This window comes from Panthera onca (assembly GCF_046562875.1).
Source record: "Panthera onca isolate mPanOnc1 chromosome E1 unlocalized genomic scaffold, mPanOnc1 haplotype 2 h2.Chr16_ul_1, whole genome shotgun sequence".
NCBI lineage: Eukaryota > Metazoa > Chordata > Mammalia > Carnivora > Felidae > Panthera > Panthera onca.
In genome coordinates this window covers 601,026-628,381 of record NW_027675808.1, presented here as the reverse complement: position 1 = coordinate 628,381, position 27,356 = coordinate 601,026, and the positions used below count along the sequence as shown (strand labels likewise).

Below are 27,356 nucleotides of genomic sequence, written 5' to 3'. Positions count from 1 at the left end.
TTGATGAAAATGTTTTAAAATTGACCGCGATCATAGTCGCACGGCTCTGCAAACACACTATTGAGCTGCACGCTTTAAATTAAGTGATTGTGCGGTATGTGAATTATGTACTGTGAATTTTATCTCAATAAAGCTGTTACCAAGAAAGTGTTCCAGATTTGGCCAGCGGGTGCCCCTCTGAGCTGGCTCTCATGTCCATTTGACGTGCCCCAATCCATATTTTGAGCACTTTCTTACTTTCTAGCACAAGATAATTCAGACTTATTTTATACTCTTTCCTAACTCCAGCCTAGGAATCAACCTTTGTCCCAGAAGTCTTGCTTCCTATTTTGGGGGGGAATGCAAAACCAAGATTTAGGCATTTATCATTTCATTTAATCATCATGACAACCCTAGTAAGTGGGTACTGGCATATCTTCCTTTTACAAATGAGGCCCGGAGAGGTAAAGTATATTGCCCAAGGTCACACTGCAGCCCAACCTTTGAAAGCAGGCGATGTGAATCCAGAGTCCCCGCCCCTTGCACCTCCCCCTACACACACACACACACACACACACAGAGTGTGAAAGTGAAGTTTATTTCTTCAACAAGGTCACTTTTACTTGAGTGACCCCAGTTTTGAGTGGAAACAAAGGTGTAGAGCTTATAAGACAGCCTCTCAGGAATTGCACATGGCAGGGTATACCCTTGGGAAAAGTCACATATCATGCGTCTGGGAGCGTGGGGTTGAGGGCAGACCAACACCCAGTGGCCTGGCCCTTCCTACGAGAGCACATGTTCAAACCCACACACGCAAGTACCAGTAAAGTCCAGTGCTCATCAGTCTCCTTTGCCAGCCTCACTCCCCACCCCTGTACCCAAATGCTGCCCATAGCCAGGTGTCCTTTACAAGAGTGAGAATGGCTAAAACAGGAGAAAACCTATAGATGAAAGGAGATCAGCCTCGGTTTTTCACTGTTGACGCTGGGCAGTGGCTACATGGAGATTCATGATATTATTCTCTCTTATTTTGTAAATGTTTGAAAGTTTCTGTAGTAAAAGAAAGTATAAAATGGTGAGAGGAAAGAGAAATAGCCAGGCGGGGAGCCGTGAGTGAGCCGGGACATTTGGCTGCTGTCTCCAGATTCCTCAGGTGCTCAGAGGAGACCAGCAGCACGTCTGGGAGATCCTCGGGACCACAGGCCCTCAGCTGCACCTTCTCCCCTCCGAAGATGATGAGGATGCTACTCATGTCCTTGGTCAGCTGCCTCGTTGCCATAAATGAGGCCAAGCTCATCAGTCGCTGTGACTTGGCCAGAGTGCTGCACAAGGAGGATCTGGATAGGTGTGAGGGCTACTCCCTGAGTGACTGTGAGTGCTGCTTTCTCACACTCCCGCCCCCCCATTCCTCTTCTGCTCCTGGTCACCTCCTATGTGGCCATCTTTCCATCATTCATCTTTCGAAGCCAAGTTCAAAAAGCAGCCCTCCCCGAGAAGCCCCTCCCAACATTCTATATTCCTTCCACTGAATATTATTAACTGAGCACTTACTATGTACCGGGAACTATTTTAGGGGCTGGGGACAGAGACATCAACAAAGCCCCTTCCTTCACAGTGTTCGCATTCTAGGGGGAGAGGCGAGTCCCAAACAAACACACAAACATATGAAGCACTTCCTGGTGGTGATAAATGTTATGCAGCAGAATAAAGCCAGGGGAGTGAGAGGTAACCTTGTCCTTGAAGGGGAAGTCAAGGAATACCTCTCTGAGGAGGTGACATTGAGCAGCACTGAATGAGGCAAAGGACCGGGTCACCCAAATGTCTGGGGAAGAGCATTCCAGGCAGAGGGAGCAGGCAGTGCAAAGGCTTCGTCCTCCTCCCTGGTGGGGCTAGCTTCCTTTTGCCCAGATTTTGCACACACCTGTCTTGTGCCGTCCTTCTCGTTTTATCTTGTCTTGTGGTCCTTTAAGGGGTGCGTCTTCGTTCTTGCTGAAGGCACCAGCTGCCTTTGCCCCAGCTGAATGTCCCTCACTGGGCTTTGCACGGGTCATGGCACACAGTAGGCGATCATCAAGTGCAGGAGATGCGGATGGACAGCGGGATGATGAGCGGTTGTACTGAGGGGCAGGTGGATGGACCGAAGGGCGAGGAGAGAAGCTAATGGGTGTTTCCGGCCAGCTCGCCCCGTCTAGCCTCTTAGGCCTTGTTCCTTTCTTCTGCTTCCCCGTCTCCCTTTCTCCTCCGTGTCCTTTGTCCCTCAGTTCAGAGCCCTCTAAAAACCTTCTTCTCCCTGTTCTAAGGGCTGTGCCTGGCTTTTGTGGAGAGCAACTTCAACCTATCAAAGGTAAATGAAAATGCAGACGGCAGCTTCGACTATGGCGTCTTCCAGATCAACAGCCACTATTGGTGCAATGATCACAAGAGTCACTCGGAAAACATTTGCCACGAGGACTGCAAAGGTCTGGCCGGGGTCTCAGGGTGGGAGAGGGGAGAGGATGAGTGGGGTCTACTCACAGGACTTCTCGTCCCACTCCAAGCCTGGGAATGCACCCAGGAGTGCCTTTGCTGAGCAGAGGATTTCACTAGTGGCTACGATGCCCCTCCGGTTAGGAGATTCTCCGGGGTGCAGGCTCCAGAAAGGCTCTGCACACCCAGTAACAGAGGACAGCAGCGGCCAACATTTAGCGAGAGTGTGTTGTATGCTGAGCACTTCACATGCCAGCTTCTCATGCGGTGGAAACTATTATGATCCCCGCTTTACAGACGAGCAAACTGAGGCTCATAGAACCAGTGCTGAATGCCAGACTGGTGGCCCTGAAGGCTCAGCTCTAACCATCAAGTCCTGACTTTGGTCAATGGCCTGATTGATTCGAGGCCAAGGGCAAACTCCCCACCTCAGAGCCACTCGTGGAGGCTCCACAGGTCCATGACTTTGCCCCTTACTCCCTCTTTCGTACTCTGATCAACATCCCTGCACTCTTCACCTGAAGAGCCTCTCTCATTAGGCAAGGTTTACCTCGGCCTCTGTGCTGCCTGTTTTGACATTTCCTTTCCCTAGAAACCCTCAAACGTGGCGCGAACCAGCATGTACCCTAGCTAGGATGTGTGGTAGTAAACATACATTTACTCCTGCCCCTCCTGCCCCCACCCCTAGCCACCCTTGACCTCTAGCAGCCATTGTAGGGATATCTCCATGGGCCTCTGGGAGGGAGCCCTTGCCTAATCTGGAAGGACTCAGCCCCCGGGGGGCGGGGAGAGCCGGTGTGTGCCTCAGTCTCTGGGACTGTCCTCTGTGTTCTCACAGGTATTCTCTGTCTCCCCTTCAGAACTGCTGAGCCCCGATCTTCTCTCAACCATCAACTGTGTGAAAAAGATTGTGTCTGGAGCAGGGGGAATGAAGAACTGGTGAGGAGGTCACTGTGGGACTAAGTCAGCAGGCAGAGCCCCAAGAAGGATGTAGTGACAGGAGGGGACAGGAGGCAAGGACTCCACCCCTTCTAACCATCTAGAAAAATGTGGGAGAGCGGCGGGCTTGGAACTGGGACTTACAAGACTTGGGATCTGGGTCTTTCTCTGATGTTGTATTAAAACTGTTTTGGACACAGTAGCAAAGGAACTTGAGTTAGCTGAGGGAGATGGCTTCGGAGGGGACAAGGTGTCTCACCGAGCTTACCCAAGGGGTCTCTTCTCTGGAAGAGAACGGAGGCGGAGCTGGGAACTGTCAGTGTGGCTTTCCTGACAAGTTTCTGCCTCCTCGTGCATTTCCTTCACTACTTTCTTTGTAGAGCAGTATATTCTGCTCCCCATTCCAGAGGACAGACTGTGGCTGCCCCCAAGTTAACGGGCTAATGTTCTGAGCAGTCACGGAGACTGGCTAGTCTCAGCCCCAGAGTCCAAGGGGCTGGGATAGAGAATCTGATTGACTCGAGCCCCTTGTCTGGCTCTGTGCTGACAGGATGGAGCCTGCTTGGGATTCTCTCTCTCCCTCTCTCTCTTCCCCTCCCCCCCCCCTCAAAATAAATAAATAAACTGAAAAAAAATGTTTTTCTTGCAGAAGATGATGAAGTACAAATAGAAGAATTTGGACAAGTGGTAAAGGATATTCGTGATGCCTCCAGGTTAAAAGGTAACTAGTAAATTATTTGTGACTGTTAAATTTACTTTTATTGAATGGATGTCTTTGTGTTTTGTTTTTTAGAATTTCTAGTTCTGTTAATTTCTGCTTACCATGTTGGCATTGATCTGTTTTAAGGCAGGCAAAACTTGATTTTGATTAAAAGTTGGCAGCATCCATGATGAAAGAAAAATGCCTTTTTCTGGAATGGGGCCTGTGTAACCTATTTTAAATCCCTTTTTTTGTTGTTGTTATTTGTGTGTGTGTGTGTGTGTGTGTGTGTGTGTGTGTGTTTTGTTCTGGACTTTATGTAAAGTCAGATACTAGCTTTACAATTTTTCAGATATGAAAATTTTCTATACCATTTTTAGCCTCAGACTTAGGACTCTACCCTGTGTAAAGGCTTATATATTATAGAATTTCTCAGAAATCTTCTACCTCTTCCTTTAGTAGACATTCCTCATGTTCCTTTCTTTGGATTTTGTTAACATACAAGAGTGACCATGTGCATTTTGGTACCATGGCTATTTCCTACCACTTGACTTCCATTTTTGCTTAAAAGTTAAATCATAGACCTAAAACCAATGGAGATCATACTCATGGAGTTTGTGTACTTTTCTATTGGGAAAATAAGTTTAAAACTTAATTATCACTGGTAATTTATTTGAATAACATTCAAATGACTGTTTGGTCAATGAGCGCTGTCAGGAGAAGAATAACAACATAGGTATATGTTTAGGAAAACGGAAGCGGAGTCATTTCTGGGTGTAAAGAAGTAGATAGATACTTTTCAGATTTTTCATAACCACTCTGCCCTGGTATAAAATTTTTAACATCATTGTTTCTCTTTTAGGTTAAGAAAAGTACTTAATAATTCCCTGTTGACATATAAATATGTTACCTGGGTCACATAACATAATTAGCATCAATATAGTATAGTGAAATAGATTAGCTGTGCTATAGGAAACAATGCATACAGGTAGAAAAGAACATGGGCTATGGAGTTTGATACATGGTGGTTTGTGGGTTTTTGACTTACCAGCTGGGTAGTCTCTGTAGGTCATTCTGGTTTCCTCATCTTTAAAACAAGGAAGCTAATAAAATCACGTTTCTCCTAGAGTTGTCAGGATCAACTGCAAAAACACATATAAAGCACATAATCTAATTATTAGGCACATACTATATACTTGGTAAATGGTAGTTAATTTTGAAATCAGAAAACAGAGTTCAGAAAGACTGGTATTCAGGACAGATAACTTTTTATGTGGAGGAAGGAAAAAAAAATGGAAACTAAACCATTGAGAAAGGAGAACAGTGAAAAAGGAGAAAGGTGTAGTTTAGGTACCTGAATCTGGGAGCTGGTCATAATGATTGGGGGTTGACACTGGAATCTGTCAGCCAGTGCAAGAAAAGGCCAATAATTACAGGGAAGAGTGAGGAAGGGCCACCCTGGAAGAAAAGTGTTAACATAGCAGGCCTGAAACTGCTCTTTTTAGAAAAGTCTCCTTGCAAGGTTGACTGTCATATGCTCAGACTGTTCCCTTCATTACTGACTGATAAGGTTAGTTCACTGTGCCTGGACTATTTGTTGACAAACTTGGAGGGGCTGAGAAAACAGGCATATTGTGGATCAAGTTCTATGCTTTCCTTCAGTATACACACAGTTTTAAGGGATTATGGTCAGTGTCTGATCTTGTAGTTGAAGATTTTAGAGGTTGGGCAGGCAGTTCTAGGTATTGATGAGGATTAAGGATAGCCATTGATCTGGATGACTTTGGAAAGGAAGTGAAAGTTTTTGGAGTTGAGAGGTCAAGGTCATTCTTATTGTCATCAGATGATAATGGGAAATGGGGCTGAGGGAGGATTATGAGCAGGGTGACCAAAGATCCTCCAAGAAGGTGAAAGAGTGATCAGAAAGTCAGTAGATGATGGTGTCCGGAGGGTAGTGTAGGTCAATGACAGGCCTGAATCTCAGGGGAGGGATAGGTTTGATTGAAGGTGGAACTAAAATAGCCAGACAGCAGAATCTTAGGAGTGTTTCTCTGCTTCCTGGTCCTATGTGGAGCATGGGAGGATGAGCAGACTCCTCTTAAGGTGTCTGTGCAAAGAAACCATATTTTAAAGGGAACCAAGCTTTAGGTAAAACAAGCAGAGCTGATACAGGTTTTTAGGTGACTGTCATTTGCAGTTGCCTCGCTGAGATGTTAGGGGGACAGAAAGTGAAGCGGGATCGAAGGTACTAAGAAGCTGTGATTACTGTTTGCAGCTATTCCTGAAGGCTTAATAATAATAATAATAATAATAATAATAATAGTAACTTTATTGCTATTAATATGACACTTAGTGTTTGCTATATACCTAATGTTGTTTTAAGTGTTTTTCATACATCATATATTTAATCTCCATATTAACTGTGTGAGGTAGATAGTATTATTAAATTATTTTAGATATAAGACTACTGAATTTGATAGAGGGGTTAAATAGTAATAATTTGCTCAAGGTCAGATAGTTTCAGGTCACAAATCCTGGAGCCAGGATTTGAATGTACTTAACACTGCCTCCTTTGAAAGGGCTGGAAATAAAGCAAAATTCCAGATGCCAGAGTACAACTGGATCTTGGTAGAATTGAAAAGAAAAGGTGAGTGAGTCTTTGTGATACTTGTGTTTACAATTTTACATTTCTCATGATTCTGAAATCTATTTCACTTCCACCAGGATGAGTTAATTTTGTTTGCTACCATTAGAGCTCTAGTTTAAAATAACTACTTTGTGTCATTGCAGTGAAAAATTCAGCCATAGCAACCATTTTGGTTGTGCCAATTTTATATTAGCACCAAAGAAACATGGCAGACCAAGCATATTGTTTTGCTGGACTTAGAATTTCCTGAGGGCTGGATTCTTCACTGAGATTTCTTATTCAAGAGGTGATCATAAATCATGGACTACCACTGACAAAAGTCTTGAGTGATGGCTACTGTTGTTTTTTAAGTCAGAGGTTAGTTCAATTACCGAATCACTTTTTTCTGTTTCTAGAGTTACAAGACATTGTCTTAGCTCTTGATGGGCTTGAAGGTGACATGATATCTGGGAAGAACTTGGAGAGCTTTCTAGGCAATATTGGGATTAAGTCACCTGAAGAAGAGGTAGAGAAAATTCTTCAGTCAGATCTTGTTTCTGGTAAGCATTTAAATATTATTATCCATTTTTTTGTTTTGGGTAGGAGTAACTGAAGAAAGTGTGCAAGGTTTTTGTTCAAGCGAATAGGGCTCCTTTGAGCTAATATCTATAGGTATTTGCTTGTATTGCTGTAAATGTCCTTAAAGAGGAGACTTTCTTTTAAAGTCCTTTTTTACAGTTAATGAGAATACTCTTAGCAAGCAGGTAGAAATTTTGTGGGGGAGTGGGCTCATTGGTATCCACTCTCTTTAGATAGATCTTGATTTAGTGACTAACACATAGTTTGGAAATTCCAGCTCTGTGAATAGAAAACCTAGCTTTGCTGGTTTGTACCAAGTAAAGTTATTGGACTTACAACTTTCTTAGTAGGTTAGTTGCCTTACAGGTAGAATCAGAACTAGCGTATCTACAATCTTGTAAGGTTAATTGCAAGGCACAGTGGGTGAAAATGAATCCCAAGTATCTTGTATGTAAAGTAAAGAAATTGTATGCTGGTTTTGATTTTCATATGAGCTTTTTAATATTACGTTTTCCAGGGATTCTTGTCTGTTCCCCTCCCCTCTCTCTCTTACAGATGACAACGTGGTGAATGTTAAAGACTGTATGAGGGCTTTGAAGGACACTCAGAAATTTTCCACTTTTGTTGGTAAGAACTTTATGGTAAAACTGTTGAATGGCAAACAACACAGGACTCATTCAGAGGTCACGTAGCCAAACATTATATTTGGTGCTCAGATCTTCTTTGTAGTATCTGTGCCAAATGTTTGTTTCATCTACATTTGAACTCTTCCAGTTATGGCAAACTTGATTACATTTGTTTTTCATTTAAGAATTTGTATTTGAATGGAAAAGATTGGGAAAATGACAAGGTTATGATGTTTTCCAATAGCTAAAGTAAGGACATTTTATTATATAATAATGGTAATTTTGAAACTGTTATAAAAAAATTTAGTGACCAGAAATGTAAGAGATATAAAGTGCAAGGCTCATGTAATGTCACCTTCTGGAAATATCCCTGTTAAAGTGTGGTAAATATCCCTTTAGCCTTTTTTATTTGAATCTATGAATATTTGTGTATTCTGATATTATTTAAAAATTAGACGCACTTGGGTGGCTCAGTTGGTTAAATGTCTGATTTTGGCTCAGGTTATGATCTCATGGTTTGTGAGTTCAAGCCCCACATTGGGCTCTCTGCTGTCAGCACAGAGCCCACTTCAGATCCTCTGTTTTCTTCTCTCTCTGCCCCTGCTTGTTCTCTAAATAAATCAATCAATTAATTAATAATTAACTAATTAAAATAAAATTACCATGGGGGCGCCTGGGTGGCTCAGTCGGTCAAGCGTCCGACTTCAGCCCGGGTCACGATCTCGCGGTCGGTGAGTTCGAGCCCCGCGTCAGGCTCTGGGCTGATGGCTCAGAGCCTGGAGCCTGCTTCCGATTCTGTGTCTCCCTCTCTCTCTGCCCCTCCCCCGTTCATGCTCTGTCTCTCTCTGTCTCAAAAATAAATAAAACGTTAAAAAAAAAATTTAAAATAAAATTACCATGTCCATAATATTCCACGACTTGCAGGTTTAAAGAAATTAACAGTGTATCTTAGATATTGTTCCATGTTCCATTGTATCATAAACAACCTCATTCTTTTTTTTTTTTTTTTTTCAACTTTTTTTTAATTTATTTTTGGGACAGAGAGAGACAGAGCATGAACCGGGGAGGGGCAGAGAGAGAGGGAGACACAGAATCGGAAACAGGCTCCAGGCTCCGAGCCATCAGCCCAGAGCCTGACGCGGGGCTCGAACTCACGGACCGCGAGATCGTGACCTGGCTGAAGTCGGACGCTTAACCGACTGCGCCACCCAGGCGCCCCGCAACCTCATTCTTTTTAAAGACTGCAATAATATTCCATTTGGGGGATGTACTGTCATTTTATCCACAACACTTTTGATGATATTTGCCAATTAAAAATCTGAAAATTTGCCAATTTTTCACCACTGAAACATTTTGATGAGCATTGTTGTATGTATATATGTGCATAAAGTTCTCCTGGGGGATAAAACCCTCAGAAGTCACACTGCTAGACTGAAATATATGCAGATGTGAGATGTTAACAGCTACTGCTTAATTATCCTCCAAAAAGTTTGTAAAAATTCACACTTTTATCAGTAATGGATATTATTTATTGAAAATTCTGCTGGTAAAAGAATTCTATTATTGTTTTAATATGCATGTCTTTAATGACTAGTGAGGTAAAACATTTTTCATATGATTGTCGAATATGCTTTTCTTTTATTTTAATTAGATTGTCTTTTTCATATGAATTTATAAATAGCTCTTTTTTTTTTTTAAATAGCTCTTTATATATAAGGGACATTAATGTTCTGTCTTGTCTATTGCCATTTTTTTTCTAGTTTATTATTCATCTTTGACTTTGATTTTGGTGGACTGCTTATTGCCATCCTCTGTTTTATTTTGTCAGTTTTGGTAATTTTTATTCTCCTAGGAAATTTATTTTATTCAAGTGTTTTTTGGGAATATTAGTACAATCCTATGCAGTGATAATTCTTTTGATTTTTTTGTGTCTGGTTATTTTCTCATTCTTAAATTTGTATATATATATTTGTGTGTGTGTGTGTGTGTGTGTATATATGTGTGTATATATACACACATATATACACATATATATATATATATATATCTTCTTCTAGATTTCCTAGCAGATCTTTTAATTATCTCTCTTTTTAAAGCTCTACATCTTAGATTTATCTTTAGTGTTTCTATTTGTAGTAAAAAAAAAATTCTGCTTTTATCTTTAGGATGTCCTTTCTATTGTTCCCTTTTGTCCATTTTGTAGTTTTTCTAAGTTGTTTAAATTATGAACTTACTTTTTTCTTCTTACTGAGAAATAAATGTTTAAGACTATCAATTTTCATTTCAGTAAGACTTTGGTTTATCAAAGTCTTTATTCTTGTTTTTTTCTAAGCATATTCAGTTGTATTTTGATTTTCTCCTTGATGTAAGAGTTGCCTAAGAGAAAAACCTTAAATTTGAAAGCAATTATTTGAAAAATTTTAAATGAATTTAAAAATTTTAAATTTGAATTTGAATTTCATTATTGTCCTCTCTTTGTTGTTTATTTTTAGTTTACTGTGGTCAGAGAATGAGGTCTATAGTAGAGGATTTGATAGTTTCTGTGTTAATTAGATACGGAGTTTTTTCGATTTTTACATGTTTATTTAAAAACCGCATTAGGGGTGCCTGGGTGGCTCAGTTGGTTGAGCGTCCGACTTTGGCTCAGGTCATGATCTCGCGGTTTGTGAGTTCGAGCCCCGTGTCGGGCTCTGTGCTGACAGCTCAGAGCCTGGAGTCTGCTTCAGATTCTGGGTCTCCCTCTCTCTCTGCCCCTCTCCCACTCATGCTCTGTCTCTCTCTGTCTCAGAAATAAACATTAAAAAAAAATTAAAAAAACACATTAGTGGGCTTCAGGGACAGGCTAATCGTAAGGGACACTCATCCTACTGTTTGTCTTGGAAATCCTTATGACTCTTTGAAGCAGCGCATTCCATAATTTTTGGACAGCTGTAGAACTAGTCAATTGTTCCACATATTTGATGGAAATCCTGCCTTATAATTCCATTCCCAAACTTAACATTTGGACTCTTCCCCGTCAGTAGCCCTCCAGGGATGGGAGGAGAGCTCTTATATTTTCTTTCTTTTATGTTGAATCATCTTTTCTCTGGACTCAGATTTCCTTTCAACCATTCCTCACATGGCCTATTTTTGAAACTTCTTACCAATGACTAATGACTAACTCATGGAACAACATAATATATTAAATTATACTTTCACATAAATTAGCTAATTTTAAAGTAATTTATTATATATTTCTCTTAATGAATTCTGAAAGATTATTTTTTTAGACATGTACTTTAGAAATGTGAAGAGGTTTTTGTTTGTTTTAATTTTAATTAAGGGGGGGGTGGTCAGTCATGGATTTCCTAGTTCAGATGTTTGATATTATCATGCTAAACATAATAGGCTTTGCTGATTCTCTAAATTGGGTAAAGTGAGCTGACAGGAGCAAGGGGTGTAGGGAAAGAAAGTAGAAAGGGAAGGATTGGAGTTTGGGAGCAGGTGTGACGAATGGAGGGTATTTTTTATGAAATGGTGAGCTCGTTAATAGAATCACTAGAGAAACTTTGGCATACTTTTTTGTTCATAAAGGAATAGCCCACGCAGAACCCAGAGTTTTAACAAAATAATTTTAAGAATAAAGATAAGGGGCTATAGAAAACTATAGTGGAGAACGGATTGCTCTACCTTTTTAAATGGCCACATGTGGGTAGTGGCTGCCATTTTGGACAGTGCAAAACTGGAAGAATCCATCAGTTTTACTGTTATGTTCCAAAAATTTAGATCCATGGACTGAATTACATGTTGCATGTATATTCTCTGTGTTTGTAGTATTGAATGACATCATCGGTACATTGGAATGTATGGAAGAAAGTGATCAGTCTGGCAAGGACAACTATGCAGATGTACTTGGAAACACCAATAGAATTTATTTCACTGATAATAGTTTTCAAGAAGTGTTGGATGATTCCTTGCTCGACGGTGAGTTGATTGAGCAGATAACCAGCAACTTGTAATAAAAATTTCTTCTAAAATTTTATCCAAGGTTTTAAAATATTTTACCAAATACTAATTAATTAAATCTTAATACTTAGTTCCTAAATACTACTGTAAATGTATTGAAATGCAATTTACTACAGATCAGATTTAGAGATATATCTTATATTCTATATTCACGGAGATTTAGTTATTACAGTATCAAATTCCTGGATGATCTCTTGGACTGCATTGTAAACTTGGTCTGAAAGTATTTATATACGTTGTCATATGGCTTTAAAATGTTTCTTTCTAGAGTAATTTCATTTCAAAGTTAATCCCTTTCCTTTTATGAATTTTAGAGAGGTCCTAATAGTTGTCTAGCTTTCTTTTTCTTTTAGGTGACAGGCTCTTTGAAAAATACAAGTTATTGTTGAACAATTAAACCATTGGTCTATATAACATTCTGTGTAAGTGTTGATCTGGCTATTTGCTCTATTTACAAAGAATTTACCTGATCCATCCATATTCTTATCTGGGATATACCCAGATGGGTTTTATCAATACTTGGAAAGCCATCCCCTGCCTTTAAATTTAACTTCAGCTAAAAAATGAGATCAGATCTGTGTCTCAGGGAAAACTGGCAATCTGCAAAGACAGTTTAGATTGTCAAAACTGATGGGGGAGGAATGCTGGGATCTGGTGAGTAGAGGTGAGGGATGCTACTAACCACCCTATAATGTATAGGACAGCACTCCCCCACATAATTAGCTGGCCCCAAATGTAATTTTGCTCAGGTTGAGAAATTCTGTTTTAGAGTTATCTTGTAAAATTGCCAAACCTACTATTTTGAAAGTACTTTTTAATAGGTTAGTTATATTTTTTTAATCCTGCTTGGATCACATTTTAAAAATTAATGTAAATATAATGTATCTTGATTCTAACCTCCTTTTGCTTCAAGGTAATACCTGTACTAGTTGTGAGTTATTCTAAACTGCTCTCTAACTGCGATGTGGTCCATCTATGCAAATGGACATATTTTGTTTCTATCACTTGTCCCTCAAATAGATCTCTGTATCAATTTGCATTTGTGTAGAAAATGTATAGGATGAAGCGTATAACTGCACCTTGTCCTTAGGAAAAGCTCCAGAATTAGATAGATAGGTAGGCAGGCAGGACTAAAAAAGGACAATTCAGACTAATAATTAAACACGTTATTGAATATATGAGCCTGGGGATTAAGCTGTTCTCTTAGGGATAAAGGAAGCATTTGTAACATTAGAATCTCAGCCACATTTAAGAAGCTTGGTGGAGCTTGACGAATCCATGGAGTCTAAGAAGTAAGAGGAAGATGAGTAGAGAACGTTATTCTGGAAGCTAGTGGAGGATTTTGAGAAGAAGGGGATGGTCAATGCTAAATGTTATTGAGAAATGAAGTATGTAATTTATCCATTGGTTTTCTTCCAAACTGGGTAAAATCAGGATGCTGTTCCTTATGGCATAATCTCTCTATTTAAATTTGCAGACTTTAGGAAAGAGGCTTTGTCTTCAAATCTGAAACTACCAACAGCAGATGGTAAGGACTTTATATATGTATACAAGAAAGCATTCCCTATGAAAGAGTTATTTTTTAGGATCATTGCCAGGTGCCAATGGATTCCTAGTCCATTCTTCCCACTCCAGCCAGAGTAATTTTTTTTTTTTCAAAAAAGTAATCTGATTGTGTGATGTCCCCCTATTTTCAACTCTTTAAACATTTTTCATTGTTGTTAAAGATCAAAATCCTGCATGTCCTAGCTCTCTGGTATAATTTTGTACCATTACCCTTGCTTTCTGCATTTTCAAGTACAATGGCTTTCTTTCATTTCCTTAGAACTCCAACTACAAAGCTTTTGCGTATTTTGTTCCCTGGAATAGTTTTCCCTGACACTCTTTGCCTAGTTAATGTTTACTCATCTTTCAAATGAGTGATGGGGTGCCTGGGTGACTCAGTTGGTTAAGTGTCTCACTTTGGCTCAGGTCATGATGTCGTAGTCTGTGAGTTTGAGCCCTGTGCTGAGCTTTGTGCTGACAGCTCAGAGCACGGAGCCTGCTTCAGATTCTGTGTCTCCTTCTCTGTCTCAAAAATAGACATTAAAAAAAAAATTGAATGAATGTCAATTTCCTCTAGGGAGCCTGTCATTATCTGCTAGTCGAGGTCAGCTTCTTTTATTATAAGCTTTCATTAAACTATGTCTTTTTCATAGCATTTACTTCATACTATAAATACCCATTAATATTTTTTTAAATGACACTAGAAATGCTCAATATATTTTAGCTTATATAGTGACAAAAGTAGGAGCATCTGACTGGTTCAGTTGGTAGAACATGCAACTCTTGACCTCAGGGTCATGAGTTCAAGCCCCATGTTGGGTGTAGAGCTTACTTAGGAAAAAAAGTAGCAAAAATATTAGAGAACTTTGAATTATCTTAATTCATTAAGACCAAAATAATATAATTTCTCATTAAACTTTTTTTATTTGAGTACGGTGGACACACAATGTTATATTCGTTTCAGGTGTAGTGATTCTCTATACATTTTGCTATGCTCACCACAAACATAGCTATTTGTCACCATACAACAATATTACAATATCACTGACTATATTCCCTTTCCTGTGCCTTTTATTCCCATGACATAGTCATTACATTCCTGGAAACCTGTATCTCCTACTCTCCTTTACCCCTTTTACCCATTATCCCCCTTTCTCTCCGGCCACCATCAGTTTGTTCCTGTATTTATAGGTCTGATTTTGCTTTTCTTTTTTTTATTTGTTTTTTAGATTCCACATATGAGTGCAATCATATGGTGTTTGTCTTTCTCAGTCTGACATATTTCACTTAGTATAATACCCTCTAGGTCCATCCATGTTGTTGCAAATGGCAAAAAAAATCTCATTCTTTTCCATGGTTTTGTCAAATTCCATAATATACCACATCTTTATTCATTCACCTATTGATAGATAGTTGAGATACTTCCATATCATGGCTGTTGTAAATAATGCGGCAATAAACATATAGGGGTGCATATACCTTTTTGAGTTAGTGTTTTTGTTCTCTTTGGGTAAATACCCAGTAGTGGAATTATTGGGTCAAATAGTATTTCTGTTTTTACTTTTTGAGGAACCTCCATACTGTTTCCACATCAGCTGTACCAATTTACATTCCACCAACATTGCACAAGGGCTGCTTTTTCTCCACATCCTCGCCAGCACTTGTTACTTCTTATGTTTTTGATTTTAGTCATTCTGACACGTGTAAGGTGATATCTCATTGTTATTTTGATTTGCATTTCCCTGAGATTGGTGATGAATATCTTTTCGTGTGTCTGTTGGCCATCTGTATGTCTTCTTCAGAAAAATGTCTATTTAGGTCTTCTGCCCATGTTAAAATCTGGTTGTTTTCTAGTCACATTTTTGATTATTTGGTTAATGATTCTTTTTCTTACGTGCCTGGAAGCATCATTGGGCCAAGAACCATGTTTCCATTTTGCTACAAGTCCTAGCATTGTTTCTCCAGATCCTAGCACAATTTTGGCTTTCAGAAGCCCCTTATTAATAGCTAATTGAATAGCTAATATTAGATGATATTTACTGTGCTAGGCATTGTTTCAAATCTTTTATATTATTGACTTATATAATTGTGAATATTTATGGAATTAAAGAATGACAATAAATCTGTCTTCTTATCTCATTAGCCTCATCTCTCATCACTTCTGCATTTGTATTTATTCTGTAACCATATTACTTATTATAATTTAAATTGGTTCCATATCTTCCATGTGCTTTTGGTTCCGTATATTTGCATGTGCTGTTTCCTTTCTGTATATTTTCTGTCAAACAAATTCACATTTTCCCCCCAAACTCAGCTCAAACATCACTCCTCAACCCATAAGACTTTTCAGAGTTATAGGTTAGGTGAACTGTCTCAGTGCTTTATATCTGAGTGCTCAGTGCTCGTATCTGGCACACATTTTTCTCATAGTACCAACTATATAATGTATTATAATTTTATTTACAGACATGACAAATTCAGTCCCTGTCTTCAAGGAATTTAAAGGAAACTCTTTAAGAGGGCTGAAATTTTCATTGTTGGTCTTAGTAGCTATAAAATAAATGTTAGTAAAAATGAATATAGGTCTAAAATGGTATTATGGTATTCTTTCCAACTGAAGGTTTAGATCTGTTAGTATAATGCAACGATTTTCGGACTGTGGAAACATACATGACAACTCGTTTTGGGGTTGAGAGAGAAATGGGGTGAGAAATGGTATTGACAAAAAATTGAAACTCCCAGTAATGATCATGTTTTATATTTTAAATTGGTGTGGTATCAACAGGACTACATTTGGTTGTATGGGTTGTGCTTGCACAAAGATGCCTGGTTGAGAGGGTACAAGTAGAGACTGAAATGCATTCTACATTCCACTGTGCTCTCCAGGCTAGGACCACCAATGCTAGATTGCAGCTACCTAGAGGAAGGTATGCCTCTTTGTAATTGATACATAGAGAGGGGTGCCTTTTTTCAATTCACACAAAAGCACAATATAGACTGGTAGTGGCCCTGGAGATCAAGAGCTTTAATCTCAAATTTTAGCATTTTTTTTTCGTTTATTTCATCAGTTGATAGAAGTCTTTAGATCTACATGTACAGGATGTTACTATTATTTAAGAAAGGGTCACAGCTTACTCAGTATTTAATGGATGAGTGGATTCAGGTAACCCATCATATTCTGCATATAATTTTTTGGTTTAATTTTTTCTTTTCTTAAAATGTTTAGTTTTAAGAGACAGAGAGAGAGAGAGAGAGAGAGAGAGAGAGAGGGAGAGAGGACAAGTGGAAGAGGGGCAGAAAGAGAGACACAGAATCTGAAGCAGGCTCTAGGCTCTGAGTTTTCAGCCCAGAGCCCAATGCGGGGCTTAAACCCAGGAACCATGAGATCATGACCTGAGCTGAAGTTGGATGCCTAACCGACTGAGCCACCTAGGCGCCCTTAATTTTTTTAAATGCTGCTTGAAATAAATAGGTTGTCAGTTACAAGTAGAAAATACTTTGCTTTTTTTCTGCAGAGATTTTAGTTAAATATATATAGTTAAATTGAGAGTTCACCTATAGTGGACTCTGGACAAACTATTTTGCATTTTTTAAAATAATAGTATCTTATATATATTTATTTATCTTTGTAGCAGTTAAAGAAGCTGCTTATATCTTGACAAGTGTTGATAATGGCAAGATTGGCATACGTAACTTGGAGCATGCCCTGAAAAGTTTGAATGTTAATTTAGCTGAGGAGGACGTCAGTGAAGCCCTTAAATATTGTGACATCGGTGGTGAGCATTTTTTTTGGCTTGAGATTCTGCTCATTTTTTCCTGTTTATAGGAACCAGTTTTAGAGTGTTTTATATGGAGGTAAAATGCTAAAGGCAGTCGCAGTGAGGCCTAGGTTGATATAAATTAGAGCCAAAATAGTCTGCTAATTTATTTACTGACCGTATCTATCTGTTCATACTCTACATATGCTTATTTAGATAATTAGCATTCATTTCTTGTAAGCATGGGTGGGAAAATACCATTATGTAATAAAACAAAGACATGACATCAGCAGCTTCATTTTGATCTGCAGTCTTTCTTCAGAGGAGACCCAATTTCACCTTTTATTTTGCTTGTCCCATTCTGCTTTTTTAACCAAAGGAAATACCCAAGGTTTCATTACATCTCAGAAGAATAATTATTTAGTCTTGATCATTGTTTCCAAGTGGTCACATATTTATCTTTGTTTTCCATCTTTGACTTCATGTATTGTGAACTTGATCTCCTTTCCTATTTACATCCACTCTTAAGTGTCAAATCGTGTGGGAATACTTCTAGAAGCTGGTGAGTTTTACCAGTTTTAGGTGGCTTTTTATTTGGGGTTTATCTTAACCAGCTTGTTTTTTCTATGGGAATCCCATGAGCATGTCTTAGGTTTAAGAGTACCTCCCCAGCATTGATTGGTTATTGCTTTTGCCATAGATTATTATTGACCTCAATCAATTTTTATGTTTTGACCTGGAGTTTTTCATATCATGAGAGTGGTATAAATTTAGACCCTAAGCCCACATGAGTTGCAGGAGATTTTTCACAGGTGATCTTTTTTACCCACTGCCTCTCAAAATTGGGAAGATTTAGGTCACCCTGGTGTTTACATGGGCCAGTGAATATAATATTTTAATCTCCCTTTCACTGGATTGAAATTCTTTAAGCATCCCAGTTTCATTTGGTATCTAAATTCAAACTCTCCGTGTAGCAGGACCCAAGATTTCTTTTATGAATATGCATGAACATTTAAATCAAGCACCTTGCTGCTTTTGGATCTAATATGTATCCCCAAATAGCTGTAGGCTTAGTATTCACTTGGTTTTCCCCTCTGGATCTCTGTGCCCACTTAACGTTTTATTATTTCCTTTTCATACAACTTGATAATGCATTTATACAATAAAGTATTTCATACAGCATCTTTAGGAATTTGTAATCATTCCTGTGCTACCCAGCTTGCCATTTTGTTATAAGTTAAAGTCTTTTCATTGTAGGTATAGCCCTATATTTTCTGCTGTGGTTACATTACTGCATTTTATTTCCTGTGTGTGTGTGTGTGTGTGTGTGTGTGTCCCAATAGTTAACATTGTCACCTCTGGCCTTAGACTGCCTTAGTTCAAATACAGCCTCGAGCACTTTCTGGCTCTTGTGACCTAGACAAGTTATTTAATTTCTCTTTGCTTTCATCTTTTAAGGATAGGCACATCAAGCATGTTATAGAATGAATTCTTGTGCATATTTTAGTTAATAAATGTGAAGCATCATAAAAGGATACTTAGTATACATAAGGAACTCAAAAGTTATTTTAAGTTCTTACTTTTGAGTAAGAAGTCAAAAAAAGTGAACTATTAATATCATTAACTGATCAATAGGTGTGGTTCCTGAAAGTATGAAAAATTACATTGAAATAGTTTCAGCCATTTGAGAGAGAAAATAAGGTAGAATGAGATTTTAGGTATTGTTAATCAGAGCCTTTATTTTGTGTACTGACTGAGTATCAGGGTTTTAATGACAATATGCTTGATTTTGATATTTCCAGATAATAATGAGGTGAATTTAAAAGATTTCTTTGAAAGAATTAAAGGAAGTCCACCTTTCAAAGAGTCCGTAGGTAAGTGAATACTTCCAGTTTAAAGAAGTGACTGTAAAATAAAGATAATGAAATCACATTTAAAAAAAATCACTAAATGGATTTCAAGTGTTTAATTTGTAGTCTCTATAGTGTCAAAAAGGATTTCAAGCAGCTTATGCGATATAAAAAAAAAAAAACAAACAAGTGAAAATGGGACAAAGTTATAAAGGAGGGAAAAGAAATAAAACAGGGTTGAAGAAGATACACAGTAAATACCTTTGCTGTTAATATAAAGTCCTTCCTCAAGAGGAGATAAATTTTTCTTCACTCAAGGGGTTCTGGATCTATGAATTAAATCAGGTGTGGAAATTGGGTGAAGGACCACTACCCTCTGTGCTGTCTCAAGACAGGCCTTTGGAGTTTTCAGGTTTACCCAAATGGACTGGCCATTGATTTCATTTATAGAAATCTTAGCTTCATCTATCTAGTTTCTTTAAATGCTTGGGCCATTAATCCCTGTATCATTCTTACTACCATGTCATTTCTGTGGCCTAACCACATCATTTTGCCCCTGCTGCATAAAGACAATTGCTTGGTCTTTGTCCCCAAAGTTCCTCTCGTGCTCCTTGAAATTAGGGAAACCATTTCAACACCAGCATCTTTCCCTAAACGCCCATGTCTACAGAGAACACCTACCAAAGAACTCTCCGCAAATGCAGACACCCCTGCCAACAATGTATTTCTAAATGCGTTGGGGAAACAAATGTCTTTTTTTCTTCACGTTTGAATATCTCTAAAATTAGAACACCTTTATAATCAATGGCATTATTTATCAAATGTACATTTTTACTGAGATATAAATCACGTACCATAAAATCTCATCCTTTTTTTAAAAAAAAAATTTTTTTAATGTTTATTTTTGAGACAGGGAGAGACAGCATGAACGGGGGAGGGTCAGAGAGAGAGGGAGACACAGAATCTGAAACAGGCTCCAGGCTCTGAGCGGTCAGCACAGAGCCTGATGCAGGGCTCGAACTCACGGACCGCGAGATCATGACCTGAGCCGAAGTCGGCTGCTTAACCGACTGAGCCACCCAGGAGCCCCAAATCTCATCCTTTTAAGGTGTTCAATTCAGTGGTTTTTGGTATATTCACAAAGTTGTGCAACCATCACACTCTAATTCTGGGACATTTTCATCACGTCAAAAAAACCCCTGTACCCTGTAGTGCTTATTTCCCCACTCTCCCCAGCCACTGACAACCACTAGTCTGCTTTCTATCTGTGTTGATTTTTGAACATCATATAACTAGAATTATATAATTTGTGGCTTTTTGTGTCTGGCTTCTTTCATTTGGCATACTGTTGTTTTTTTTTTTTTTTAATTTTTAATGTTTATTTTTGAGAGAGAGAGAGCGAGGAAGGGACAGAGAGAGAGGGAGACACAGAATCTGAAGCAGGCTCCAGGCTCTGAGCTGTCAGCACGATATGGGGCTCGAACCCACGAAACCATGAGATCATGACCTGAGCTGAAGTCGGCCGCTCAACCGACTGAGCCACCCAGGCGCCCCAGCATACTGTTTTTAAGGTTCACCTGCATTATAACATAAATGAGTACTTTATTCCTTTTCGTGGTAGAATAATATTCTGTGGTTATACCACATTTTCTTTGGCCATTTATCAGTTCATAGACATTTGGGTTGTTTCCCTTTTTTGGCCACTAAGAATAATGCTGTTATGAACATGTGTACATTTTTTTGAGTACAGGTTTTTGTGTGGACGTACATTTACATTTCTCTCAGGTACCTACCTAGGAATGGAACTGCTGGGTCACGTGGTAACTTTACATTCAACTTGAGGAGCTGCTGGAACATTTTCCAAAGCAGCTGCCCCATTTTACATTCCCAACAGCATTGTACATTTCTTTAAATCCTTGTCAGTACTGGGGTGCCTGGGTGGCTCAGTTGTTAAGCGTCCGACTTCGGCTCAGGTCATGATCTCGCGGTCCGTGAGTTCAAGCCCCGCGTCAGGCTCTGGGCTGATGGCTCAGAGCCTGGAGCCTGCTTCCGATTCTGTGTCTCCCTCTCTCTCTCTGCCCCTCCCCCGTTCATGCTCTGTCTCTGTCTCAAAAATAAATAAAAACATTAAAAAATAAAAAAAAAGTTTTTAAATCCTTGTCAGTACTTGTTACATTGTCTGTCTTTTTTATTCTAGCCTAGTCTCACAAGTATCTCACCGTGGTTTTGTTTTGCATTTTTCTGATGGCTAATAACTTTGAACATCTTTACATGTGTTTACTGGCCATTTAGAGATATGTACCCTTTGCTTATTTTAAAATTGGGTTATTTGTCACGTTGTTAGGGTTCTTATGTCCTGGATACTATAGCTTTATCAGATAGATGATTTGCAAATCTTTTCTCTAATTTTATGGGTCTTTTCGCTTTCTTGGTGGTGTCCTTTGAAGCACAAACGTTTTTAAATTGGGTGAAATCCAGTTTATATTTTCTTTTGTCACTTCTTTTGATATCATGTCTAAACATAATCCAAGATGATTAAGATTTATACTAATGTTTTCTTCTAAGAATTTTATAGTTTTAGCCTTTTAATTTCAATCTTTGATTCATTTTGAGTTAATGTTTGTATGTGGTGTGAGATGGGAGTCCACTTTAATTCTTTGGCATGCAGATAGCCAGTTACCCCAGCATCATTTGTTGACAAGATCATTCTTTTCCCCCTTAAATAAATGGTTTTGCCATCCTTGTAAAAAATCAATTGATCAGAAATGTATGGATTTATTTCTAGACTCCCAGTTCCATTCCATTGATTTTTATTTATTCTTATGCCACATGGTCTTAATCACTATAGCTTTGTAGTAAAGTAATAACCTAAACAGTAATTTTCAACCAGAGCAGGGCATCAAATTTACCTATAAAGCTTGAGTTACCTGGTTCTACTTCTGACTATGATGGAGTAGCTTATGTGAAACCAACCCTCCTGCTGAGAACAGCTAGTAAAATGTGGATTAAATTAAACAGCATCAACAACCACAACTGTTTGAAGGCATTGGAAAGTGACCAAGGCTGTCAAGATTTGTGGGGCTATAAGATAAATATAAAGAGCACGACTTACAGAAACAGCACCTTCTTCTTCTTCTTATTTTGTCTCTGTAACATAACTTTAAGTGAAATAAGGCAATAAAGTTTTGATGTAAACTTCTTTGTAATGCTTCACAATTATTTCAGGGTCCACATATGAAGTATTATGTAGCTGTAGGCATCATGGTTGACCAGTTACATACGTCTACTTGAAAGGCACAGTAGTTAAGAGCATGGGCTTTGGAAATATCGTGCCTGGATTTGAATCCTGGCCCTGCCACTTAATACCAGTGTATTCTTTAGTAAATCACTTAACCTCACAAACCTCGGGGCGCCTGGGTGGCTCAGTTGGTTAAGCGCCCAACTTCAGCTCAGGTCATGATTTCGCGGTTAGTGAGTTTGAGCCCCACGTTGGAGTCTGTGCTGACAGCTCCGAACCCGGAGCCTGCTTCAGATTCTGCATCTTTGTCTCTCTCTGACCCTTCCCCGCTCGTGGTCTGTCTGTCTGTCTGTCTCTCTCAAAAATAAATAAACATTAAATTTTTTTTTTAAATCTCACTAACCTCAATTCCTTCATCTGAAAAATGGGGATAATAATGCCTATCTTGGAATTATTATAGGTAATAATAGACTTAAGTAGGTAAAGTAGAAGTACTCAGAAGAGTCTCCAGCACTTAGTGTTCAGTAACTGCTAGCTGTTACAATACACAATGGTTTTTTTTGTTTTTTTGTTTTTTTTTTTTTTTTTTTTTCAACATTTTTTATTTATTTTTGGGACAGAGAGAGACAGAGCATGAACGGGGGAGGGGCAGAGAGAGAGGGAGACACAGAATCAGAAACAGGCTCCAGGCTCCGAGCCATCAGCCCAGAGCCTGACGCGGGGCTCGAACTCACGGACCGCGAGATCGTGACCTGGCTGAAGTCGGACGTTTAACCGACTGCGCCACCCAGGCGCCCCTACACAATGGTTTTTAAAACTACTAGTAATTTCATGTAAAGTTCTTTTATGCAACTCAAGCCCATTAAGTGAAAGTGAACAATGTACTCTTATTTCTGCTGTTGAAGCACGTTTTTGCTCTTTTTTTTTTTTTCTCAGTTACACAGCTACTCTTCATTACTATTCAAATTCTCCAGAATGATCTAATTGATGTCTCTAGCCTCAAGGCATTATTGATGAACAATGACTTTCATGCAGCTAATGTTTTACTTGATGAAGTATTAAGACATGGACCTGAACATGGTTAGTAGTCTGAATGCATCTAGTTGTAAAGGCCATCATCTACCAGTGGGGATGGGAGATGTATGGATGGGATATACAGCAATGGAGGGCACCCTGGGGGGGGGGGGGGGCGCTGCAGTGAGATGACTGGTGAGCACCAGTGCCACCATAGTGTGCCAAGCCTGAGCTCTGTGAAACTGAACAGATGGGTGAGTCTGGGCCTACTTTATCCCTGTGGGTGGTGGTACTTGGGAGATGAGGTCACTTTGTGAACTGACTGGCACGGGCAGTATTCAGTCAGAATGCCATGCACAGAGTACAACAGAGTCCGTGAGGCCCTTCGCCACGTGTTAACCCTTTGGAAGGTAAACTATGCTGATATCCAGGAATACCTCAGGGGGTGTTGCCTGCGGCATTGGCTCAAGGAAGCAGATGTTTATAAATGTACAAAATAACTGCGTTATTTTAATGACTGGTATTGTTGAATATCATTTTTGTTACGTTTTCAAAAGAGTTGGGGAATATTCTTTACTTTCCTATTCTCTGTAAGAGATTTTTTTTCTTCCTCAAATGTTAAGCAGAACTCACAGGTGAAGCCTTATGGGCCTAGAGTTTTATTTATGGAAAAATTCTGGACTATTGATTTAATTTCTGAAATTGTATGGTATTACCAAGAAAATATTCTATTTTCCTGTCAATTTTGGCAGGCTGTGTCTTTATAGGAATTTGTCCACTTCATCTGACTTTTCAAATGTATTGGATAAAGTTGTCCTTGACATCTGCTTTTTATCTTTTTTGATTTCTGCTTCATCTGTAATGATACCTTCATTTTCATCCTCAATATTAGTGACTTAGAGCTTTTTTTTCCCCCCACTCCACCTCCACAGAGTTTTTCTTTTCCTTTTTGTAAAATTGAGATATAATGGGCATATAATAACATTATGTAAGTTTAGAGTGTCCAATGTGTTGATTTGATACATTTATATATTGCAATATAATTATCACTGTAATGTTATCTAACACCTCTATCACATCACGTAATTATCACAATTTCTTTTTTTGTGGTGAGAACATTTAAGATCTAGTCTCTTAGCAACTTTCAATTATGTAATACAGTATTAGATCAGCACAGCATTAGATTTCCAGAATTTATTCATTTTAACTGCAAATTTGTACTTTTTAACAGTATCTCCCCAATCACCCCACCCCCTAAGTCCTTGGTAACCACCATTCTGCTCTCTTTCTGTGAGATCGGCTTTTTTAGATTCCACATATTAGCGATATATACAACATTTGTCTTTGGCTTATCTCCTCTAAGCATAAGGACTTCAAGATCCTACCATCTTGTCGCAAATGACAGGATTTCTCTCTTTCTCATGGCTGAAAAATATTCTGTTGTCTATTTTCACACTACCTCTGTTTATTCATCTGTTGATGAGCACTTAGATTGTTTCCATATTTTAGCTATTGTGAATAATGCTGAAATAGACACAGGAGTATGTCTTCAAGATCCTGTTTTCGTTTCCTTTGAATATACACTTGTAAGGGGAATTGATGGTTCATATCGTAGTTCTATTTTTAATTTTGAGGGGAATTTCTATACTATTGTCCATAGTGGCTGCACCAATCTACATTGCCACCAACAGTGTATGAGGGTTCCCATTCTCCACATCATCACAAATCCTTATCTCCGGTCTTCTTGATGATAGCCATTCTAACGGGTTTGAGCAATATCTCATTGTGGTTATGATTTGCATTTCCCTGATGGTTAGTGATGTTGAACACCTTTTCATGCACCTGTTGGTCATTTGGATGTCTTCTTTGGGAAAATGCCTATTCTATTGCTCTGCCCATTTTTAAAATAGTTCATTTGCTTGTTTGTTATTGAGCTGTGTGAATTCTTTGTTATATATTTTGGATAATAATCCTTTATCAGATATATGGTTTGCAAATATTTTCTCTCATTCTGTAGGTTGCCTTTTCATTTTGCCGATTGTTTCTTTTGCTGTACAAAAGTTTTTAAGTTGAATGTAGTTCTGGGGTGCCTGGGTGGCTCAGTCGGTTAAGCGTCCGACTACAGCCAGTTAAGCTTTCGACATCAGGTCTTGATCTCATGATTCTTGAGTTCAAGCACCATGTCGGGCTCTGTGCTGACAGCTTGGAGCTTGCTTCAGTTTCTGTGTCTCCCTCTCTCTCTGCCCCTCCCTGCTCATGCTCTGTGTCTTTCTCTCTCACAAATAAATAAACATTAAAAAAAAGAAAAATCTTAAATGGCATCTAGTTCTACTTGTTGATTTCTGCTTTTGTTGTTTGTGCTTTTGGTGTCATGTCCAAAAAATCATTGCCAAGACCAATGTCTGAAAGCTGTTTCCTTATGTTTTCTTTACAGTATCAGATCTTACAATTAAATCTTTAATTCATTTTGAGGTAATTTTGGGGAGTATCCCAAGTGGTTATTCAGTTTCCCAACACCATTTGTTGAAGAGACCATCCTTTCTCCATTGAATGTTCTTGGCTGCCTCGTCAAATATTAGTTGAGCATATGTGGGGTTTATTTCTGGGCTCTGTCACTTCTGCTGTAAACTTTTCTACTTTTTTTTTTTTTTTTTTTTGCATTGGGTTTTTTTTTTTTTCTTCCTTTTCTCTCTCCCCCTCCTTTTTTTTTTTTTTTTTTCCTTTTGGTTCTTTTCATGTCTATCCTTTATGTCCCTTACTATAGTTTGTCATATCCATTCTACCTTGTGTACCTTTACTTTACTTGAGTCTTTATTTTGGAGCTGACTTGGTCTTTCTACACAGTCTATTTTCTGAGTTGTTGGCTCCCATCTCAGATCTTCCTTTGTCCATTTCTATCCTGATTTGTTGAAAGAGTTGAGGGTGTTGGGTGGCACATTCAGTGTGGAGCTCTGTCTTCAGTTTCTACTGAAGTAAATGAAGTCCGTTTACTTTAATGGCACCTTTGGGGCAGAGGGTGGGAGGTGGGGGTAGTGAGCCTTCTGACATTTTGATACTGTTTAGTAGGGACTTCATCTTTAACTGCTTCTTTCTTTTCCTTCACCACCAAATTCTGTGCACTGAGTTCCACATCAAGATGCCATCTTTGGTCCTATGGATTTCTAAGCCTTTTTCTTAGATTTCTCCAGAGTAAATTTAGGTGGTTACCATTATCCTAAAAGTAGTGTTTCTTAACCTTTAAAAAAAAATATCACTCCCCTAAGGAGACTTTTTAGACATTTTTGTCTTTTTCACCATCCCACACGCTATGAATGTTTAATGCCAAAAATAAATATTTGCTTATGTACTGTGGCCACAAACCATTGTAATGGCTAAGATTTTTTCCCCTCCAAGAACCTGTTTTCCTTCCTGAAAGCCTATCACCCTCAGTGAAAATGCATGTCCTAAAGGTATCTAGAACTTTAGTTTCTGCTTATACTGCTAAACCCTATTTTCTAGAATTTCACTTAGATGTTAACACATTTGTAAGGAATATTGGCCTATAGCCTCTTTGCCTGCCCACCGTGTGTTTGTTTTGTTTTGCTTTTGTAGTTTTTGGACAAGTAGGAGCTACTGAAGGGTTTTATTCAGAGGAGTAACCAGATTTTTTTTTTAAAGAGAAAGACCTCTCTTGCTGCATTGTTTAAAATAAATGGAGAGAAATGAGACTGATGCGATAGATTTTTAGCAATGCTATTGTAATAGCATAGGCATTAACTAATATAGTGATATATTCAAGCAGTATTTGGAAATAATTGAATAGAAATTGATAATCATATGTATGCAGAAGTTAAGGAAGAAGGAACAGTACAGGCTGACCCCCGGGCTTTTCACCTTTGTTATAACTTGACTATTAACTGCTGACAGATTAATTCAGAAGCAGTAATTCCTTCATCTACATTTTACTTTGCATTACAGAAAATGGCAAGATTACCTTTGAAGAATTTTTTTATTAAGTTCTGTGATACATTGAACATGCCTAAAGCCTCAGG

General features: G+C 38.7%; 2 protein-coding genes across 7 annotated transcripts in view; both read left to right on the top strand.

The window, feature by feature from the left end:
- LOC145715100 (pleckstrin homology domain-containing family M member 1-like) overlaps positions 1 to 3,895 on the top strand; it is a 20,491-nt gene extending 16,596 nt beyond the window's left edge. For 3 of the 6 annotated variants that reach the window (XM_081794694.1, XM_081794692.1, XM_081794693.1), the window contains exons 6-8: positions 1,124 to 1,350; positions 2,280 to 2,438; positions 3,284 to 3,894. In XM_081794694.1, the coding sequence (XP_081650820.1) occupies positions 1,124 to 1,350; positions 2,280 to 2,438; positions 3,284 to 3,408 (511 nt within the window). In that variant the 3' untranslated portion in view covers positions 3,409 to 3,894. Of the gene's footprint in view, positions 1 to 1,123; positions 1,351 to 2,279; positions 2,439 to 3,283 lie in introns of all 6 variants that reach the window. The other 3 variants (XM_081794695.1, XM_081794696.1, XM_081794697.1) reach the window with 2 other exon arrangements.
- Positions 3,615 to 27,356, top strand: LOC144615285 (EF-hand calcium-binding domain-containing protein 13-like). The gene is made up of 10 exons (XM_081794707.1): positions 3,615 to 3,735; positions 4,034 to 4,105; positions 7,127 to 7,270; positions 7,845 to 7,916; positions 11,729 to 11,878; positions 13,398 to 13,448; positions 17,098 to 17,241; positions 19,026 to 19,097; positions 23,248 to 23,391; positions 27,283 to 27,356. The coding sequence occupies exons 1-10, from the start codon at positions 3,615 to 3,617 to the stop codon at positions 27,318 to 27,320; spliced, it is 1,008 nt and encodes a 335-aa protein (XP_081650833.1). The 3' UTR covers positions 27,321 to 27,356.

Excerpts from the sequence above, each read along its gene's own strand:
- LOC144615285 (XM_081794707.1), top strand. The coding sequence starts at position 3,615 with ATGGCTTCGGAGGGGACAAGGTGTCTCACCGAGCTTACCCAAGGGGTC. Across the intron at positions 7,271-7,844 it reads TCAGTCAGATCTTGTTTCTG|ATGACAACGTGGTGAATGTT; the intron begins GTAAGCATTTAA and ends TCTCTCTTACAG. Across the intron at positions 13,449-17,097 it reads GAAACTACCAACAGCAGATG|CAGTTAAAGAAGCTGCTTAT; the intron begins GTAAGGACTTTA and ends TTATCTTTGTAG.